Source organism: Salvelinus namaycush, chromosome 21, assembly GCF_016432855.1.
Source record: "Salvelinus namaycush isolate Seneca chromosome 21, SaNama_1.0, whole genome shotgun sequence".
NCBI lineage: Eukaryota > Metazoa > Chordata > Actinopteri > Salmoniformes > Salmonidae > Salvelinus > Salvelinus namaycush.
The window spans coordinates 39,647,832-39,670,133 of record NC_052327.1 but is presented as its reverse complement, the minus strand read 5'-3'; the positions used below and the strand labels follow the sequence as shown (position 1 = coordinate 39,670,133).

At 43.4% G+C, this 22,302-nt stretch overlaps 1 protein-coding gene across 2 annotated transcripts in view; it reads left to right on the top strand.

Moving 5' to 3' along the window:
* LOC120066368 (putative adenosylhomocysteinase 3) overlaps positions 1-8,725 on the top strand; it is a 69,994-nt gene extending 61,269 nt beyond the window's left edge. Inside the window, exons 3-18 of one of the 2 annotated variants that reach the window (XM_039017688.1) lie at positions 2,816-2,927; positions 3,445-3,573; positions 3,761-3,861; positions 3,989-4,091; positions 4,217-4,311; positions 4,435-4,541; positions 4,914-5,030; positions 5,135-5,198; positions 5,298-5,386; positions 5,561-5,631; positions 6,606-6,700; positions 7,047-7,145; positions 7,230-7,298; positions 7,484-7,562; positions 7,674-7,794; positions 7,954-8,725. In XM_039017688.1, coding sequence (XP_038873616.1) covers positions 3,462-3,573; positions 3,761-3,861; positions 3,989-4,091; positions 4,217-4,311; positions 4,435-4,541; positions 4,914-5,030; positions 5,135-5,198; positions 5,298-5,386; positions 5,561-5,631; positions 6,606-6,700; positions 7,047-7,145; positions 7,230-7,298; positions 7,484-7,562; positions 7,674-7,794; positions 7,954-7,960 — 1,329 coding nt within the window. In that variant the 5' untranslated portion in view covers positions 2,816-2,927; positions 3,445-3,461 and the 3' untranslated portion in view covers positions 7,961-8,725. Of the gene's footprint in view, positions 1-2,815; positions 2,928-3,429; positions 3,574-3,760; positions 3,862-3,988; positions 4,092-4,216; positions 4,312-4,434; positions 4,542-4,913; positions 5,031-5,134; positions 5,199-5,297; positions 5,387-5,560; positions 5,632-6,605; positions 6,701-7,046; positions 7,146-7,229; positions 7,299-7,483; positions 7,563-7,673; positions 7,795-7,953 lie in introns of both variants that reach the window. The other variant, XM_039017687.1, reaches the window with a different exon arrangement.
* Positions 8,726-22,302: the final 13,577 nt, after the last annotated feature.

Genomic DNA, 22,302 nt, shown 5'->3' with positions numbered 1-22,302 from the left:
TAGTGCCTTGCGGTTGGAGGCCGAGCAGTTGCCGTACCAGGCAGTGATGCAACCAGTCAGATTGCTCTCAATGTTGCAGCTTTTGAACCTTTTGAGGATCTGAGGACCCATGCCAAATCCTTTCAGTCTCCTGAAGGGAAATAGGAGAAGGTTAATGGGAAGGTGGTGCCCTGTGTGAGTTTGTTTGTGGACAAATGAGCTCTGTAGAAAACACTGGCCTCCTGTGGCAGCCCATATGAGCCATCCCATGGCTCAGTTCAGCTGCTCAGACAGGGCAGCAATACAGTACAAATACATGTAGGCTACAATACAGTAAATACCATACAAATGGTTTCTAACTGAAATATCTCTGATTAGAGTTACACATTGGGCTTGTTTAACATTCTGTAACTCTCTATGTGCATCTCTCTCTGAGTGCTCACCATGTGCAAGGAATAGAACAGGACAGAAATGTGAGCTATTCATGTGAGAATCTCTCTTGAGGAAGTACAGCAATTTAACATGAGAAACTGCTTCTTAGCCTGCGTTTACACAGGCAGCCCAATTGTGATATTTTTTTCATGAATTGGTCTTTTGACCAATCAGGTCAGCTCTGAAAAAGATCTGATGTGAAAAGGTCTGATGTGATTGGTCAAAAGACCAATTTGTCAGAAAAAAATTAGCCTGCCTGTCTAAACGCAGCCATATTGACCCTCATTATAAACCATTAGAAACACTGTGAGGCTAATTACCCTTAATGAGGCAGCTCTTAACGAGGCAGCTCTTAACGAGGTAGTAAGTGGACAGTTTGATCCTGAGCAGCACATTTGGCCTTTATGAGTCTTATGATCCACCCGTTAACCATTGGAGGGTGATTGAGGGTGATCCAGGCAGGGTATGTTTCTGATTTAAAAATAAGTAGTATTGTGCAGCCCTCACCAAACGATACATTCTGGTAAGGTGAAAGGGTCTATGGGTAGAAATGGAAAGTGTCAACAAATCAGAAACAGACCCAGATTAGATGGGAAGGATGAAAACCAGCAGTGCTGCAAACCTCAAGGTTTGATTAGCCCTGGGCTAGGGGAAGGGTGCTAACGGTAAAAATGGAATGTGTCCTTGAGTGGGGGGATCTGAAGTCAGCATTGTTGTAGAGTTGGAATGTGGCCCGGTGTGGGGGATCTGAAGTCAGGAATTCAGCTCCACAGACTTCTGACTGACCTACGACCCTTATCAGCTAATCCTATTAAGAGCTGCCAACTCAGCTCCACTCGGACCGCATGAGACAAGGGGTGTACCCACGGCCTAACACGAGTGTGTGGGTGTGCATGTGTGAGGGGGGGTCAAGCCAGAAAACTATTCTGAGAGTATTAGACTGTAAAGGTGTGTGTGTGTGTGTGTGTGTGTGTGTGTGTGTGTGTGTGTGTGTGTGTGTGTGTGTGTGTGTGTGTGTGTGTGTGTCCGCCCATGTGTGAGTGCAACCCAGGTCTCAGAGCATTTTGTATTATTCTGTATGTAAATCCGAGACACTCAATTTAGTTTGACATCTTCCGTTTCGTATGATATGTATTAATTTGTGTATGTCCATCACCCATTTTGTATGATATGTCACGAATTACAATTCATTTTATATGTTACAAATTTGAAAACGTACAATATGTTACAAATTTGTAAAATTACAATATGTTACGAATTTGCAAAACATATGATATGTTACGAATTCTAGCTAGATGGCTAATGTTAGCTAGCTGGCTAACATTAGCTATGCTAGGGTTAGGAATTAGGGTTAAGTTTAGGAGTTAGGTTAAAGGGTTAAGGTTAGGGGAAGGGTTAGCTAAAAGGGTTAAGGATAGGGGAAGGGTTAGCTAAAAGGGTTATGGTTTGGGGAAGGGTTAGCTAACATGCTAAGTAGCTGCAAAGTAGCAAGTAGTTGAAAAGTGCTAATTAGTTCAAATGTTGTCCGTGATGCGTTGCTAGACGTTCGCGTTATACTCCAGACCAACCACCCTACTTAAATGGTTTCCTTAAGTAACCGTCTGTCTTATGTAACCATACCAAACGTAACATATCATACTAATTTGAGTATCCCGGAATTACATGTACTATGTTACGTCTAGTATATGAGTCCAGGCTGATGTGTGTATGTCACTTTGGAATGGAGTGTTAGGTAGAACAGAGCCCGGTGGGCGGGGAGTTTTAGGGAGAGTGGTGAACGACTTTAAAAAGAACAGTCCTAGCAACTAACCTAACCAGACTATGCTACCAGGCTGGACGAGATTGGACTGGATTGATCTAGGCTGTACCAAGTGGGAATAAGAGGCAGAGACTGGGGCAGACTGGACTGAACCTGGCTTAACTGAACTAGGCTGAGTGGGTAAAAGAAGCATAGACTGTGTCAGAGGGAGCAGACAGCAGGCATGGCTAAGTGGGAACCCTCCACCAGCCCTGCCTTCCAACCACCACATTGGATGGTGAGACGGAGAGAGGGGGAGAGTGATGGAGAGAAAAAGGGGGCTATGAAAAGAGAGAGATAAGGGAAAGAGAATGAAAGTGGGTGAGTGAGAGACGGTGAGCGTGTTATGAAGAGTGTGTTAGGGAGAGAGGGAAGGTGTGTGAGTGTGAGCTATGGTGAGAGAGTGAGAGAACTATGTGAACCTCTTGAATCATCAGTGCCTCCTTTGTGTGTTTTGTTCCTTATGTTGAGTAAAAAAAGGAGGTTTATATAATGCCTTGGACAATGCGGTGGATATAACCCTGGCGTCCTTCTAACCTTGTCTGTTTCTCTTGTCTCAAAAGTAACTCTCCCTCTCTCGCTCTCTCTCTTTCTCTCTCCCTGCAGCAAATCCAGTTTGCTGATCAGAAGCAGGAGTTTAACAAACGTCTCACTAAGACCGGTCGTCACTCCCTGTCCCGCTCCCTCTCCCATTCCTCCACAGACAGCTACAGCTCCGGTATCCACACATGCACCCACTGCTTTTAACCCTTCTACAGCATGGTGTGTTTTGTCTCTCAGTCTATAGCCCTGGCTGTGGTCACAGCGGCTGGGGAACAGAGGGCTGGTTACATATAGATTAGTCCAAGGCCTTTCTCCTTAGGAGATAAAGTCTTCAGAGGAATTACCATTTTTCATTTACTCCTAATCTGTCCCCTGGGCTGTTCTCAGCCCTTCTGATCTCTGCCTGGGTGGGGTGCCCTACAGCCTACACACTTCAGAGGCAAGGAGAGAGAGAGGAGGGCGCGAGAGATAGGTGGGGGGAGCAGTAATCCAGACTGTACGTAGCATGTAGTTAAACCTCAGACCTGAAAATCACATAGCTGTTAACTTTTGACTATTTGGTCAAATGAGAGCTTTCAGTGAGCCCTAGATGATTTATCTCGTTCATACTGTTTTTATTGTGCCTGATGTTGATTACTCTGTCACCCCCTTACCTCCCCTCACACACAAACCCTTAGCTGCGTCGTACACAGACAGTTCAGAGGATGAGATGTCTCCTAGAGACAGGCAGCAGAGGAGCTCTAAGGGACATCAAGACTTCTGCATCAAGAACATCAAACAGGCCGACTTCGGACGCAGGGAGATCGAGATTGCTGAACAAGGTGAGAGGGAATGGAGGGTGTGTGTGTGTGTGTGTGCATGCATGCTTGCGTGGTAAAGAGTAAGGTAAGAAAGAGGTTGGGAACATGACTCAAGGTGTGTCAGGTTCTCTCCCTCTTTCTCTCTGTCTCTCACTCTCTCTTTCTACCCTTCCTCCTATTCCTCCTTCTCACTTCTCTGTCTGTGTAGAGATGCCAGCTCTGATGGCCCTGAGAAAGAGATCAGGGGGAGAGAAACCGCTGGTTGGAGCTAAAGTAGTGGGCTGTACTCACATCACCGCTCAGACCGCTGTGAGCATGCATGCATGCACACACACACATCCACACACAAACAGACACTGAATCACGCACATACACACACACAAACTGAATTGGACTGCGTGTGTGCGTGTGTGTGTATACATGTGCATACCTGTAGGTCTTGATGGAGACTCTGTCTGCGTTGGGGGCTCAGTGTCGCTGGGCAGCCTGTAACATCTACTCCACCCAGAACGCTGTGGCTGCAGCTCTGGCTGAGGGAGGTGAGAGACACTCAGTATTACGCTCTCTCTCTCTCTCTCTCTCTCTCTCTCTCTCTCTCTGTGTCTCTCTCATATTCTCTCTCTCTCTCTCTGTATCTCTCATATTCTCTCTCTGTCTCTCTCAGGCTTCTCTGTGTTTGCATGGAAGGGGGAGTCGGAGGATGACTTCTGGTGGTGTATTGACCGCTGTGTCAGCCTGGAGGCCTGGCAGCCCAATATGGTACAGTACAGTATAGGCCTACCTGTCTCTCTCTCTTAATGTGGTACAGTACAGGCCTAGCTCTCACATTAGACAGCTATGATCAGGATGGATACAGTCATGGGTGTATTCTGTTTTTGTCAGATCCTGGATGACGGGGGAGACCTGACCCACTGGATCTTTAAGAAATACCCCAACATGTTCAAGATGATCAAGGGGATCGTGGAAGAGAGTGTCACAGGGGTTCACAGGTGGGATTGGAGCACACGTGTCTCTGATTGTTGTGAAATACCTTTTAGATTAGAAGACACTCTTATCTAAAACAATGGATATTTCAGGTATGATAAGCCTATTGTTTGCCTGAGTCATGACAACTTGTGTGACTCATATGAGTCACCTGTGTGAATAAGGACAGCTCATTAAAGCATGGGGCAATATAAATTGAATGAAAGAAGCTAACACTTGTGACATCATTAGACTGGTATACTTTGTCTGTGTTCCAATTTACACAATATTCCCTTAAGGGCCCTGGTCAAAAGTAGTGCGCTACATAGGTAAAAGGGGACATTTGGGATATAGCCTATGTGTAGTGCTAAGGTAGCAGTGTTCCCCTTCTTCCCAAGGCTGTACCAGCTGTCCAAGGCAGGGAGACTGTGTATCCCTGCTATGAACGTCAATGACTCCATTACTAAACAGAAGTTTGACAACCTTTACTGCTGCAGGGAGTCCATACTGGATGGGTACGTATATGAAAACACACAGGTGCAGAATCAACATGCGTGTTTGTGTGTGTGACCTTTGAACTTTTGAGTGTGTAACCTTTGGCCTCCCATCCCTCCCCCAGGTTGAAACGCTCTACAGATGTGATGTTCGGGGGAAAGCAGGTGGTGGTGTGTGGCTATGGAGAGGTCAGTATTTTATTAGCACCTATTAAACACCAAGGTGTAAAGTGTTTATTCCATCTGTGTGTACGTATGTTTTCCCCTCCCCTCTCTCTCTCTGGCCAGGTTGGTAAAGGTTGCTCTGCCGCTCTGAAGGCCATGGGCTCAGTAGTGAACGTCACAGAGGTGGACCCCATATGTGCCCTGCAGGCCTGGTATGACGTGTGTGTGTGTGTGTGTGTGTGTGTGTGTGTGTGTGTGTGTGTGTGTGTGTGTGTGTGTGTGTGTGTGTGTGTGTGTGTGTGTGTGTGTGTGTGTGTGTGTGTGTGTGTGTGTGTAAATTGGAGTAAGACATGTAGGTGTGTATATGTCTCCTCTCCCTGCGCCAGCATGGATGGCTTCAGACTGGTCAAGCTCAATGAGGTCATCAGACAGGTGGACCTGGTCATCACCTGCACAGGTAAGACATGATGTCATCACCCACAGAGGTCATGTGAATGGTCCAGTAAAGAGACCGTAGGCTGGGAAAGCCTTTACTCTCACACACTATAGGTCTGAAGAGTTAGCTATAGAATTACATTACAGTCCTTTTAATGCCACAAATGTACCTGTAAATGTATACTCTCCAGTAGGAGTGTTTCTCAGGTTACCAACCCTCTCAGTGGTCCTGTAATACGACTGTGATAAGTTATAACAGGCAATGATAGGTTATGACCAGTGGTTAAATTGAGCCGGAGCTTCCCGGAACGGGTCAAAGGGAGAGCCAGAACCTTACTGGTTCAAAGAGGAAAGTGAAAAATAAAAAGAAGAATTGATAAAAGGACACTAAACTGGAATCAGGGTTTAGCCTTATACCTTATGTACGCAATGCAACAATGCTAAGCAAAATGGCAATTCTACGAGTTATGAATTGACTGCATTGCAATGCCATTTTGCATAGCTACTTGTAGTTCTTCCATGCCTACGTAGGGTATAAATCAGGCTGTAGGGGTTAGGGTTAGGGTTGAGGCTCCGGTTAGGGTAGAACTGAATGTGGACATGAAGCTAGGGTTAGGGTTGGGGTTGGTGTTAGTGTTAGGGTAGAACCTGAATGTGGACATGAAACTACGGTTAGGGTTATGCCAAGATTAGGGTTATGGTTAGGGTTCAGAAACTAGCCCTAACAGTAGTTCCAACCCTAACGCCATCTCCAACCCTAATCCTAACCCCTATATAATAACTTAGAATAAGCTATGATAGGTTATAACCAGCTATGATGACAGTTTTTTTTGTTACCTTTATTTTATCAGGCAGGTCAATAAGAACTAATTCTTATTTACAATGAAAGCTAGCTACGTTATGATAGGCTATTGTAGGTTATGATAGGCTATGATAGGTTATAACAGGCTATGACAGTTTATGACAGACTATGAAAGCCTCAGTGTTTGTCTTCAGGCAACAAGAATGTGGTAGCAAGAGAGTACCTGGACAGGATGAAGAACGGCTGCATCGTCTGTAACATGGGACACTCCAACACTGAGATAGACGTGGTGAGACGTGTGTGCGTGTGTGCGTGTACAAATGTAGGATCTTGATTTGATCACTCTTGTTGCTGAGGATTTTCCTGCACAGCATTATTCAAGGTATAAAAAGGCTTCTGAACTTTGTAATTTCCTATTTTAAATATCAGACTTAATTTGCCCCTAAGGAAAATGTATCAACCCCTACAAAAATGTAAATTAATTATAATCCATATAATAATTCACATTTCCTGTTGCTGCAGGATTATTTTCCTGCTGTAGAAAACTGGCTCAAATTAACATCCTACATCTGTATGTGTCTGCATTTGTGTCTGTGTGTGTTTGAGGTTGATAGACTGTGTCTTTCCTCTGTAAGGTGAGTCTGCGGACCCCAGAGTTGACCTGGGAGAAAGTGAGATCACAGGTGGACCATGTCATCTGGCCCGATGGCAAGAGAATAATCTTACTGGCTGAAGTGAGTGTCTGTGTGTGTATGCTTGTTGCCTGAGTGTGTGTCAGGTGTGTGATCACTGGTATGTGTATGTGTGTGTTTTCTCAGGGTCGTCTGTTGAATCTGAGCTGCTCCACGGTGCCCACCTTCGTCCTCTCCATCACCGCCACCACACAGGTCTGTCTGTCTCACACACAGCAGGGGAACTCATGGTCGCAGCAAACACACAAGCTGTACTGCTGTTTTGTGGAGTGCTACATGTATGCATTATGAAAAGGGACAGGCCTTTGTATCCACAGTCTCTTTGTAATTTACATGTTTTCTATGTATACTATTTCTATAACTTAACGTAATGCACTCAGGCACTGGCTCTAATAGAGCTTTACAACGCCCCAGAGGGACGATACAAACAAGACGTCTACCTTCTGCCCAAAAAGATGGGTAAGACACACCACCTCACCTACCTACTACCTTGTTACGTAGGTTTTGACAGGGTGTACTGTGACTGTGTGTGTGTGTGTGTGTGTGTTGTGTGTGTGTGTGTGTTTTCAGATGAGTTTGTGGCCAGTCTCCACCTGCCAACGTTTGATGCCCACCTCACAGAGCTGACTGATGAGCAGGGCAAATACCTGGGCCTCAGCAAGACCGGACCCTTTAAACCTAACTACTACAGGTGGGGAAACTCTCACACACATACACTCACATCTGCATTTGCATACTCTCACGCATATAATACACATATACACACTAAAATCAGGAATGAACATAAATAGTAAAGTAATTTGGTGTTACAGTATGTTCCTGTAAGTGACAGTGAGTGTGTTCATTGCAGATACTAATCTATGGTAGTGAAGACCAAAGATGTACCATAGCATCCCAAAGACATATGTGGCTCAGAGGGAGGGAGGACCAGGAGACCTGGCTCAGATTTGTGTTTGTGGGGGAACTATAGCCCAGCACTGACGGGTAACACCACAACCATGATGTCTGACTGACCTTTAACCCCTGTCCTCTGACCTCTGCTGAGCCATCTGACCTCACTGGAGGGCCGTCGTTGGTCTGAGAGAATTGATATGCTGAGAAGCTCTTTTTTTATGTACATACTGTATTATTGTGAACAGAAGCAGAAATGATCATTTCCCACCGGATTCATATCCCAAGGCCAGACTCAGTTGCCGGGTTTGAGTTTTCTATTTTCCATTATTTTTATCTGTTGTCTGAAGTGGCGGGGTTTGGGGGAGGTGTATGTTATTTAGCAGAATCTTACATATAATATCAAGTTGTAATAGAGGAGCACAGATTATCTAATAAAAATAAAAATAAATCTTATTTTCAATCTTTCCAAAGATATCTAAATAATGTTTAAACTTTCTGAATGAAAACAAAGCAGATAAGTAATAACAAATAGGTTAAAGATTAATAAAATGTTACATTTTACCATCTTTTTTTCTCGCGTCTTTTCCAAAGATAAAGTTGTGACTCACCTGCTAGTCAGTCTCATTAACTCTGCTCTCCTCAAACAGCGTGTGCCTGTCTCTATAGTTCTAACTGTAGTTCTAACTATGCCCACTAGGTGGTGCAATGAAGCTAGTCAAAGAAGTGTAGCGGCTGATCTGTGGATGTTTCTGGAGTTTGATGACTCACACACACACACACACACACACACACACACACACACACACACACACACACACACACACACACACACACACACACACACACACACAGGATACAGTGGTAGATGGACCTGTGTGTTTGTTTAGGTCTTCCCTCCTGACCTGTAGATAATATGTGGGGTGAGGAGATAGACTGATCCAGAGTCATTACTTTACTGTAAGTGCCCTTCTGGATGGGAGAGGTGATAGCAGGGCCAATGTTATGGGCGGGCCTTAGAGGGCCTGTCCTGCCTTACCATACCTCCTGGCCCGTCCTAATAAAATACATAGTTGAATTCAACTTTTTTTAAACTTTTTGTTTGCTGTAACACTGATTTATGTATGACATTAAGACCATTTAAAGTTTAAATTACCTAAAAAAATAATTGTCTTGTTAAATTAAATATGGCTCAAGTAATTATGACTGACAGGGTTGAACACCTATCATGTGCATCATGAAGTCACGTCTCTTTTTTACCGCCATTTCGAATTAGTAGTGGGTGGAGCGTTAGTTAAACACAACAGTGTGCCTCAGTGATCAGTAGGCCTGGATACCTTCAAAATAGCTATTAGAAATTGGTTTAAAAATAATGCATCATCTGCTGCAACAAGTGCCTCTATAATTCCACTCGTCGAAACCACTGCTACGGTTGCTGGCGATCACAGCAATAGTTCATTTTATTAGTATTATAATGTTTCTTAGGACGAATTAATAATGGATTTCTTTGTGATGGTGTATATTAAATGGATTTATTAGAAAAGACGCCCACCCACGTCCCACACTCCCACTCGTCAATTGTGGTGCCTGGATTAGCGCATGGGAGGTATAAAAGACTTATGCCGGCAAGATGTAAAAATGTAGCTGTTTTTTACATGCAGCATACGGAAATTCTTCTGTGAACTAGGTAGTTATATAGAGGCAAATATTTTGGGATGCTTCCCAATCTAATTCATTACTGTCGGAATTATTCTTGCCTTGGTTTGCACATGCAATCAAAGATTTGCATTAGCCTATTATAAAGGATATGTCGATATGAACAGCTAAGAGGAGTGTTGTTAGTAAAATAATTTAAATTTCTTTGAAATCATAATGTATTTCGCCATTTTATGTAGTTAGGCCATGCATAATACAAATATACGGAGCTCCGTAGTGCTTAAGTTAGAGATCAATGTACGATTAATGAGGAAGCCTACAGATCACCAACAGGCCAAGTCAGCACGTGGAACATGGCCAGGAGTATGTAGGCCTATGTTGTGCCTTTTATTATGTTTTTGGAATGCTCTATAACAATGGGAATTAAAATTCCAACCCCACCCGTTGTATAAATTGTAGTTTTACATCTTAATAAAGAACACTGTTGGCACCTCCCTGAAAATCAAAAACACGACCGGCATGGAAATCAAATGCCCTTCCAAATGATTGTTCTGGCGGGCCTTCCCAGGAGATGCTGCAACAATTACTGTTACCATGGCACTCAACGAGTTGGTGTGTGGGGGGGGGGCTTTTTGAAGAGCAGTCGGCACATCCACACTCAGTAACCCCCCCCCCCTCCCCCTTCCATCAGATCTGAGAGTTTGTCTGCCTAATCAGGTTCTGCCCCTCACTCTGTCTCTCCCCCCTCCACTCTGATCCTTTAGAACAGATTATTGTTTTACTAAAGTGTGTATGGGCTAATGTTGAAAGTAGAGGCAGTGAGTAAGCTGTGTGACTTCCATTTGAGAGCAGTGCTTTAGAACCCTCAGAGTGTTATACAGTGTTACCTGGACACATCAGGACTCCCCTGGGGTCTCCTTACCTGAGTTCACCTGAGCTCCTGTCTGCTCTGCTGCACTCTACTCTGACTCAGAGGGCATGGTTGGATTTCCACCATATTACTTACACCCCTCCTATCTTTTCATATGTGTGTATGACAGGTGGGTAGGGTTGGGCATCTCTCATCTACGTTTCTCTAGTCTAGGCTATGTGTTCGCTGTGGTCATCCCAAGCACCAGGTGGCAGTATTCAGTAGTATATCTGGCCAATGCAATGAGATGAGAAAGCTCTCCCTCAGCAGAATTACACAGATTCATCTCAATACATGAGCAAATTGCCTTTTTCCTTAACCATTTATTTGTTTTTATTCTGTATGAAAAGCAACAGTGCACACACATGTTTATTCAGTTCAATCACAAAAGCAATCCAAGGCCCAACTAATTGATTTTTAGAACATTGGTGCATGTTTTCCTAGATCGGTGTTCCATGCCTATCATGAGTGTAGATCTCTGGCCGCACAAACCTAAAAATACCCTATGTCCCTGGATTACAGTAATCCTGTGTGTGTGTGTGTGTGTGTGCGCGCACTCACTGAGACAGGTCTAGGATAAAGAACTCCGGGTGGAACCCTTCCTCCGAAACCCCAGTGCATTGTGGTATTTAAATCAGGCTAAATTGATAGCATCCAGGATGAAGAGGTGGTGATTGTGCAGGTGGTGGTGTGTGTGTGTGTGTGTTACAATGTGTAACCTGTTATTTTTATCTGTCACCCCCCACACTTTATATTTCAGACCCCACCTTACCTTCTTTCTCACCTGCCAACCACCTGTCACTCTGTAGGCTCTATGTTCAGTTGTTACTATACAGTATATTGTAATATACAACAATACAATTTAACACATCTTTATTAATCCACTTTGAGACAATTTAGAAGGCATCACTAGAGCACCTAAAACCTCCACTTACTATAGGCCTACATGCAGCATAGAACTACATTCATTCAGCATTAAGACATGAATACGGTGTGATCAGCTGTACAGTCATTTCCCCTGCACTTCTATGTACTACCATCACTGAATGGCTGATAATAGGATCCATTTACACTCCAACCCATAATCCACCCTCTTTCTCCCCCCTTTCACCCTCTCCCACTCCCAAGCCCATTTATCCTCCTCTTGCCCTGCTTCCATATAACCCATGAGTGGCGGGCGGGGCGGGTTTTAGCACAACACACGTGCACACTTCCTACCTCCCTATAAACCTCCTCTGGTCTCCCTCCAGGGGTCTGCTTTGGGACACCATATAGGTCATAGTGTGTGTGTCTCCCCCCTCTCTCTAAACAGCTTTGATCCCCTCCATCATGACTACATGGTCTAATCACCAGCAGCAGCTGTCAGCAGCACGCTGTCCATAGACATCAGTTTAACCCTGTGTTAAATTGGACCTACAGTAGTTTTCTTTGTTTAGACTATTTCTATGACAACGTAATGCACTCAGGTGCTGGCTCTGAGCTGTGCAACACCCTAGAGGAACTGTGGGTGGGTGTGAACGAAAAACATCCCAATTCCATGTTGAACCCGATGAACTACAGTGTTTTAAAGCTGATTATTAAGCTCAATATTTAAAAAATGGACATCATCAAGACCTACTTCCCTCCTCTCACCCCCCACCGATGGTGTCATAGAGAGGGAGCTGGTTTCATCATACGGTGGCTGTGGCTAACTCTAAAGCCCAGGATTTACAGCAGGCCCTTCTGCTGTTGCAGGGACAACATAGGCTCTAATCTACTGCACATCAGTGTTACAGTGCTAAATCCACTCACGCACTGCCCAACCCAGCCCCATATTTTTTTATTTATTTAACCTTTATTTAACTAGGCAAGTCAGTTAAGAACAAATTCCTATTTACAATGACAGCTAATGGTTAGGGACAGTGGGTTAACTGCCTTGTTCAGGAGCAGAATGACAGATTTTTACCTTGTCAGTACGGGGATTTGATCTTGCAACCTTTCAGTTACTGGCCCAAAGCTTTAACAACTGGGCTACCTGCCTTCCCCAGCCCCATATTCCAATCCCAGCCCCATATTCCAACCCCAGCCCTATATTCCAATCCCAGCCCTATACTCCAATATCAGTCCCATATTCCAGCCCCATATTCCATCCCCAGCCCTATATTCCAATCCCAGTCCCATATCCCAGCCCTATATTCCAATCCCAGACCCATATTCCAATCCCAGCCCTATATTCCAGCCCCAGCCCCATATTCCAGCCCTATATTCCAATACCAGCCCTATACTCCAATCCCAGCCCCATATTCCAGCCCTATATTCCAATCCCAGTCCCATATCCCAGCCCTATATTCCAATCCCAGACCCATATTCCAATCCCAGCCCTATACTCCCAATCCCAGACCCATATTCCAGCCCCAGCCCTATACTCCAATCCCAGCCCCACATTCCAGCCACAGCCCTATATTCCAATCCCAGCCCTATACTCCAATCCCAGACCCATATTCCAGCCCTATATTCCAATCCCAGCTCTATTAAAAAAAGGCTTCTCAACAGTTTTTACCCCCAAGCCATAAAACTCCTGAACAGGTAATCAAATGGCTAACTGGGCTATCTGCATTGTGTCCTGCCACCCACCACCCGCCAACCCCTCTTTTACGCTACTGCTACTCTCTGTTCATCATATATGCATAGTCACTTTAACCATATCTACATGTACATACCACCTCAATCAGCCTGACTAACCGGTGTCTGTATATAGCCTCGCTACTGTTATTTTCAACTGTCTTTTTACTGTTGTTTTATTTCTTTACTTACCTATTGTTCGCCTAATACCTTTTTTGCACTATTGGTTAGAGCCTGTAAGTAAGCATTTCACTGTAAATACCTGTTGTATTCAGCGCACGTGACAAATAAACTTTGATTTGATTTGACTCCAATCCCAGCCCCATATTCCAGTCCCATATTCCATCCCCAACCCAGCACTATACTCCAGCCCCAGCCAAACCCGTACCTACGACAGGGAAAGCATATAAAACAATCAAATTGATTTATTGATTAGCTGATTGGGGCAAATCTCTATAGGATGCACTTCTCTTTCCAGTGAGGATAATGGTTAACGGGGTTGAGTATAGAATGGATCTCTGTTACAACCCCTGAGGCTGAGTGTGTTACATACACTCCTCTGAGAAGTGTAAGGTTACTCTGGGAGTGTATGTCATAATCAGCTAATTGTAGCACAGACGCCCCCAGGGGGATGACACACAGCTACTGAGCCTTAGCCCTGGGACCTGGGGGAGAGAGGAAGAGAGAGAGATGGAGGGAGTGGGGGGGGGTTGTAGAGAGGAGTCAGAGCAAGTGGAAGGGGGATGCTTGTTGTTGATCACCAAATGATAGGCAGAAACAAATAAAGGCTGCATTGCCTGCTGGTTTTCATTATTGCCTTTTAATTCCATCAACATGTGGTCTGAAGGGGGATGTTTACCATGTGGATCTGGCTGGCTGGGAAGCTCTCAGTCAGTTGTTGGCAAGTCTAGAACCACTGGATCCAACTAGCCCACCAGTGTGAGTTCTACCATTGCCAAACACCGGGGGAGAACAGGGGAATCAGAAACACATCGGTGGACCACCTCAGTTGGTCAGTTTGGTTTCAACTCCTGAACATTCTCTGGATTGTTATGGTGAGAACTTGGGACTATAAGGTTTAACCTAATTTTTGTCAAAAAGTAGTTATTGACATAGCCTCGTTCTGTTAAATTGTATCTACATATATAGTACTTTTAATACCCCAATTAATGTCAAGTTCAAAAGAATACAAGATAAAAATTGCTGACACCATTCAAACCAATGAGGGTTCGAAACTTTAAAGCCATTTATCTCAGACTCATCTTTTTACAGATAGAACCTTATAGCCCCAAGCTCTCGATTGGTCAGTAGTATTGCCCAGGAGTCACCAAGGAGAATAATGATCATCCTAGGGAGGCACTACAACTTGGCTGCTGTGGAATGGTTTGAATACATTTAGTCTGAGAGCATCATCAGGCTCTATGTGAGTCATGAGGCCTGTGCCTGAGGCTACAGCTCAGGTTCCAGGATTCAGGGCCTCTGGAACAGAGTATAGACCTCCATAGCAAGCAAGATATTGGAGAGGACCCAGATCATTGATCAGATCTATAGATCATCCTCTGCTTTCTCTCTAGAGCTCACCTCTTTATGTCTGGCTCTTTGTCCATAGGAAAGAGAAAGAAATGGGATCATTAAGTATTTATGAATCTAAAGAGACAAAGTCATTGATCCCACCCTCAGGTTTTCCGTCAAGTCAGTGACAATGCACATCTGTGACAGGACCCATCACCTACGTATCACTACTCCACGTTCTACACAACCTCCGTCCACTCAGAAAACAAACCAACAAGACAAGAGTTGAGTGTCTGTCTCCTCCTATATTGGCACTACACATGATTGCTCAAACAGATATATACAGAAGCAAAAATGTGCTAGTGCCAAAATGGGCAAAGAAGACGAGTGGAGGCCATGTCTTAACTGACAGCACCAGCCGGAGGAAGACTACATGTAATAGTTGGATGAATAGCAAGTTGTTTGTCTGTCCACGGACATTGAAACCCAAGCATGGTCATGAACCTTCATCAACACTGAATTCTACGCAGTTGGTGTATAGAATATAAAGAGGGTAGGGCACAGTGTCCGCAATGCATGTTGGGTAATGTGGTTCTTTCTCTACTCTGTTTATGGCCCTATGGTAATTCACTGATAGTGTGCCGTCACAGTGAATTCTACCAGTGCCATACACAGAACAGGAGGAGTCATCAGCCCAGCACCAGGGCATGCTGCATGGGTAGCCTACTACATCCATGCAGGGCAGGACAGAACACATGGAAGGCTGCGTTTCAATCCAGGAACTTGTTCCCCACCTTCTGTCCTTGTTTATTCCCCTTCACAGATCTGATTGGATGGTTGAGAGAATTTTCTCAGCTCTGTGAAGGGGACTGAACAAGGGGGAGCGGAAAGGCAGAACTTGAAATGCATGACTAGAGAACTCTCTCAAACACCAGAACGTATCCCTCACCACACAGAAAACAATTATGCTCTATCTATGTGTTCCAACATTGACCTAAAACATATAATCCAACACAGTGTAAACGATGCATTCAATACACTGGGCTACTACTTAAAATCAGCCCACAATATGCCACAGTATGAATGCGTTAAGTAATGAGACACTATGGAGCAATTGGTGACAAAATGTTGGTCTATTTAAGGTGCTGTCCCATGTTTTAGTTTCTTATATCCATGTCCTCTTGCAACAATTTTCTCTCTCCCTCCTCATGCACTGCACCGCGCACCGGCCGGGTTTTAATCCGCTTGGACCATCTGCTATCCTCTTGTGTCCCTTATGCCGGGTTAGAACAAACATCCATCCCTGGGACACCTAGAGAGACGCAGACAATCAGCCCCGTGCGGTGCCGACCCACTGACCAGCTCCAGGATTGATCCCGGCTGTGTGGAATGATGCGCTAAGTGATTTTTGAGACGCTCCAAATGGGTCCCAGAGCAGAGCTCGTCTTCCAGCTTCCGGGAAAAATCAATAGTGCTAAAGAGCAAAGTTTTTTGAGTGAGAGATAGAGAGAAGAGACAGAGCGAGAAAGAAAGAGACATCTGACATTATGCGAGTTGAGTGAGCTCTTTGCAATGGTTAGAAGAATGCCCCTGAAATTGGTTAGCAATTTTTATTAGGCGAGTACAGACGTTTCACTCGTATTATAGGCATATTTCGATTAGAAAAATAACATGTTCATTTATAACGTTGTAGGCCTAACAGTTAACTCGAGCCTTTTCACATCGGGTATAGGGTAATCAAAATGCCTATATTTAACGAATAAATATAAATAAATATTATTTCTACAGAAAACACTCAGATACTTTTTGTTATTATTCAGTAGACTTCAGGCCCAATTCCCCCCCAAAATGCAGGTATAGGCTATGAAGAGTATCCGCAGGCCTAGCTGCGTGTCTAGGGGAGCGGCTGAGTTCACCTTTCTTTAGAATGCACTCGATGCTGGAGGTAATCGCATTTGTCTGATGATGACGCAGTCTACTCACCTCCACCTCCTGTTATTTTAAGAACGATTTGGAAATACTAACCCTGGAAGGAGGGCACGAGAGGGTTCACCAAGAGGGTAGTTTACTGTAGGCCTGTAATCATCCACGAACGACCTTGATCATTTTTTACAAATATAGTTTAATCAGTCAGTCACCGCTTTATAGCCTACATATGGACTAAAAAGTGATTATATGGTTTTTGTTGGCCTATAAATAATTTCTGTAAAGCACGAGAAGCCAACTTAAAATAATTAACTGTAGCTCTAGCTACTTAGAATGCTGTGTAATTTTATTTGATCAAACTGAATTGTAGGCCTCACTCATATTTTCCGAGAAGTGATCTAGCTTTTCTGATATAGAGTATATAGCCTACAATTACAATTAGATTAAAATACATTTTTCAAAAGACTAGGCGACCACTTTTAATTCAATGTTTGAAGTAACACAGCATACAACACATAAATTGTAAAAGGTTTATTCTATGTGAAATTAAAAAATAGTTTTCTCTTTTAAGATGCGGGGGCTACTGTTAATAAAATGACATGCCCTAATGCGAACTGCGAAATAAAATAAAATAATCCAAGCGTACTTTACGCACGCAAAAATAATACACTGTAGAAGGGTCATACATCTTTATACTCAATGACTGTTTTCTCCCCCTTACTTATTCCCTCCTTCGCTCTTCGAGGAATAGCTACATACCTGAACGAAGGCCACATCACCTAAATGACGGCATCCTCATCCTGACCTGAAAAACAGACAAACACCCCATGCTCTCTTCTCTCCACCGCCGGCCTCCCGGTCCCTCTATCTCTCCATCTCTCCCGGTGCTCCGTCTGTTTGGGCTGCCTGGCCGGAGATTTTCAGGTGGAAAGGTAACTCGTTGGTAAGCATCTTAACCCAGTGGAGAGGGATTACTCCATGCTGCCATCCTCCCTCTCCTCCTGCTGCTAATCAACGTCTTGCGCAGTTCGTCAGTGTCACAGACCTCTTTAGTGCGTGGAGATGCACAGCTGTCCCGTGCTGTGTGCCACTTGACGGATTTGGCGAACATATTAAGATAGCTGATGGTAACAACACTAATCATTTTAGATTTTATTACGTTTTTTTAAGCCTATTGGCAATACTGATACGAGCATTACATTTATTTATAGCCTACTACAAAAACAATCGCATTAGGCTTTAAAGCTTTCGCATACATTTCTCAAGTTTTTGATGGCTTGACATATTGCATATTGTTGAGTGCGCGTGCAGTTCGTGCGCTAATACACTGCCCCAGGATGGAAGGACGTTCCCCGGATGGCGGATATAGTGAACCCAAGCAATAGTTCTAGCTCGAGAATGAGGAGAAATCTCTAGCGTAACCCGTGCCATGAAGCACGCGTTTGCCTTTTCCAGTTTTAAAATAGGCCTAGCCTAGTTAGTCTAAAAGGTTATTTCTAATAATCAACAAGTCAAATCAACACAAAACCTTTCATTAAGCCAAGCAAAAGCTTAATGCTTTCCTTTTTAACCAAGCCATTTCAGCTCAGAGACATATTTTATTTTATACAACCTGTGCCGTCCATCGAGTGTGGCTGTCTCTTCCTCCATAACCATATTCCCTGAAATGGCGCTCGTCGAAATGGCGCTCTGTCCCTGAAAAGTCCCGCTTGAACTGTACATTGCGGCTCACATCTCCTCAATATATAGGCCTACAGGTGAGCACTTCTAATACTCCCCTCTTCTCCCACTGACCTGCTGTTGATAATTAGATAGACATACAGAGAGACCTGGGTGAAAAAAGAGACCTCATCCTTTCATCTGATCTTCGGTTTGGATTTCAGACTCTAAAGTCGCGCTGAAATCCATCCACGCGCACCCATTGTCCAAACCATACATTATATAATAGAAACAGCCTGTCCAGCCTAACCCAACTCAGCTCAATCCCCCAAACCAGGAAGCCGTAGCTATAGGACAGCCAAATTAAACTCCACAAAAGTTGAAATTAGAGACCCCAAAGACTGAAACAGGAATAAAAGGATGTGAATAAATATTTCACGTCTTCATTATGAGTCTGTCCCATCGCGAATGATTCGTGTGACGCGGTGGATTTGGCGTTTCTCCCAGTCAGCATCTGTCCTCGCGGTCTCTGGTGGAGGGATGCTGAGCAGAGCGCACCTGACATTAGGGCGTCGTGCTACAGGGTCGGGCTGTGCACAGAACATTGCGGGGAGAAGTGCAAGCGGGCCATAATAATGTGGATGTGGAGTATTGTCCTCTGAATACAGCATCCCCGAGTTTACCAATAGGCCAAAAATAAACATATTTTTTATAATTAAAAAAGACGACTATTTAATTATATACCTGCCTCGGGCCTGCGGGTTCAAATACGTGTGTATTTGAGTATTTCTTATTAAAATACTTTTTTCTGTGTATTTGAGTATTTTCAAATAAACAGCCGCAAACATGTAGGCCTACTTTTATTTGATTATTTGAATAGTTACTTGTAAATACTTATTTCAAACACTATTTTCACATGGCAGGGTTAAATGAATCATTGTATTTGATTATTTTCAAATACTTTCCAAGTGTATTCCCAAATACATTTCAATATTCAACTACTTGTTTTTTCATATAAAGGCAACCTGAATACTTGTTTTGAAATGTATTGAAAAGTAATTTAAATACCTGAAATAGTATTTGAACCCAGGTCTGATCTGCCTAGGCTACCCCATTACATGTTGTGCAATCACTCTGTAAATATGATTCATTTTTAGCGTGGCCCTAAACAACAGACAAGCCTACATGTGATATAGACACATTGATCTATAAAGACTATTTTCCTACTATACTTATGATACAATTATTTCAGTGCCAATAACACTTAGCCACAGAGACGCATCCCGTTTGGACCACCTGCTCTTTATCCATTCAAGTTAAACTAAACTGTGTTTAATGGTCATATAAGCATATAGGCTAGTACACTAGCCTTTATGAACGAATGTGTTCAATCAAAATGTATACTAAGGAAAACATTTCTGTAAAAAGCTGAGGGATGGGGCTGGAGAAATGTAAGCACTCTCAAATTCATAGACAGTGCTATGAATCTGCGACCATTTACCAGATTTATCCACATCCTTTATTTATCGGCTCTTAACTTCTTTGTGATAGGGGTCAGCATTTTCACTTTTGGATGAATTGCGTGCCCATAGTGAACTGCCTCCTACTCTGTCCCAGATGCTAATATATGCATAATATTATTACTATTGGATATAAAACACGCTGAAGTCTCTAAAACTGTTTGAATGATGTCTGTGAGTATAACAGAACTCATATGGCAGGCAAAAACCTGAGAAAAAATCCAAACAGGAAGTGAGAATTCTGAGGCTGGTCGATGTTCAACTAATCGCCTATTCAATTCCCTGTAAGATATGGATCTGTTTGCACTTCCTACGCCTTCCACTAGATGTCAACAGTCTGTAGAACGTGGAATGAAGCCTCTACTGTGATGTTGAGCCGGATGGGAGGTGTTTCAGTCATTGGTCTGGCAGAATGCCAGTTCCTGGTCATGCGCGTTCCAAACGATATCGTCTTGCTTTCCATAACTTCTAGAGACACAAAGGAATTCTCCGGTTGGAACGTTATTGGATAGTTATGATAACAACATCCTGAAGATTGATTCTCTACTTAGTTTGACCAGTTTATTTGACCTGTTATATAACTTCTTGAAGTTTTCGTCCGAGTTCGCCTGCATCTGTGCGAGCGTTTGGACATGTGCACTAAACATGCTAGCAAAAGTAGCTACTTAGACATAAGTAATGGACATTATCGAACAAAACAACGATTTATTGTGGAACTAGGATTCCTGGGAGTGCATTCTGATGAAGATCATCAAAGGTAAGGGAATATTTATGATGTAATTTCGTATATCTGTTGACTCCAACATGGCGGAGAAATGTTGTTATTTTTGAGCGCCGTCTCAGATCATTGCATGGTGTGCTTTTTACGTAAAGTTTTTTTTAAATCTGACACAGCGGTTGCATTAAGAACAAGTGTATCTTTAATTCTATGTAAAACATGTATCTTTCATCAAAGTTTATGATGAGTATTTCTGTTATTTGACGTGGCTCTCTGCAATTTCTCCGGATATTTTGGAGACATTTCTGAACATGGCGCCAATGTAAACCGAGATTTGTGGATATAAATATGCACATTATCGAACAAAACATAAATGTATTGCGTAACATGATGTCCTATGAGTGTCATCTGATGAAGATCATCAAAGGTTAGTGATTAATTTTATCTCTATTTCTGCTTTTTGTGACTACTATCTTTTGCTGGGAAAATGGCTGTGTTTTTCTGTGGCTATGTACTGAGCTAACATAATTGTTTGGTGTGCTTTCCCCCTAAATCCTTTTTGAAATCAGACATGTTGGCTGGATTCACAACATGTGTAGCTTTAATTTGGTGTCTTTCATGTGTGATTTCATGAAAGATTGATTTTTATAGTAATATATTTGAATTTGGTGCGCTACATTTTTTCTGGCATTTGGCCAAGTGGGACGCTACCCACATATCCCAGAGAAGTTAACCAACCATGTCATTTTGTTTGTTTTTTTCGCGTTGTTCATAACCTGTTTTGTACATAATGTTGCGGCTACCGTCTCTTATGACCGAAAATAGCTTTTGGACATCAGAACTGTGATTACTCATCTCAGATTAGACAAAGAGTTTTTCTTCAATGAGTCGGATGGGAGGGAAATACTACAGACACCCAACCAACCAGGCCCAGATCCCCATTCATTCGCAGGAGAAGGAAACTGAGATTTCGCAGAAAAAGATCAGGGTGCCTTGTGAGGATCAGGCGACGAGTAGCTAATATGCCTATCCATATATATATAAACAACAGCTGGTCCACGATATCTAAGGAAGTCTCAAGGTCTCAAGGTCTTGCTCCCCTGAGGTAGAGTATCTCATGATAAGCTGTAGACCACAGTATCTTACTAGAGTGTTTTCATTTGTATTTTTCGTAGCTGTCTACCTACCACCACAGAACGATGCTGGCACCAAAACCGCACTCAATGAGCTATATTCCGCCATAAGCAAACAGGAAAACGCTCATCCAAAGGTGGCACTCCTAGTGGCCGGGGACTTTAACGCAGGGAAACTTCAATCAGTTTTATCTCATTTCTATCAGCATGTTAAATGTGCAATCAGAGGGGAAAACATTATAGGTCACCTTTACTCCACACACAGAGACGCGTACAAAGCTCTTCCTCGCCCTCCATTTGGCAAATCTGACCATAATTCTATCCTCCTTTTATAGACCGAGTCACTGGTGCAGGAAGCACCAGTGACTCGGTCTATAAAAAATTGGTCAGATGAAGCAGATACTAAACTACAGGACTGTTTTGCTAGAACAGACTGGAATATGTTCCAGGATTCTTCCGATGGCATTAGGAGTACACCACATCAGTCACTGGCATTATCAATAAGTGCATCGAGGACGTCGTACCAACAGTGTCTGTATGTACATACCCCAACCAGAAGCCATGGATTATAGGTAACAAGAAATTCCGCTATGCCCTCCGACGAACCATCAAACAGTCAAAGCGTCAGTACAGGACTAAGATCGAATCATACTACACCGGCTCCGACGCTCCT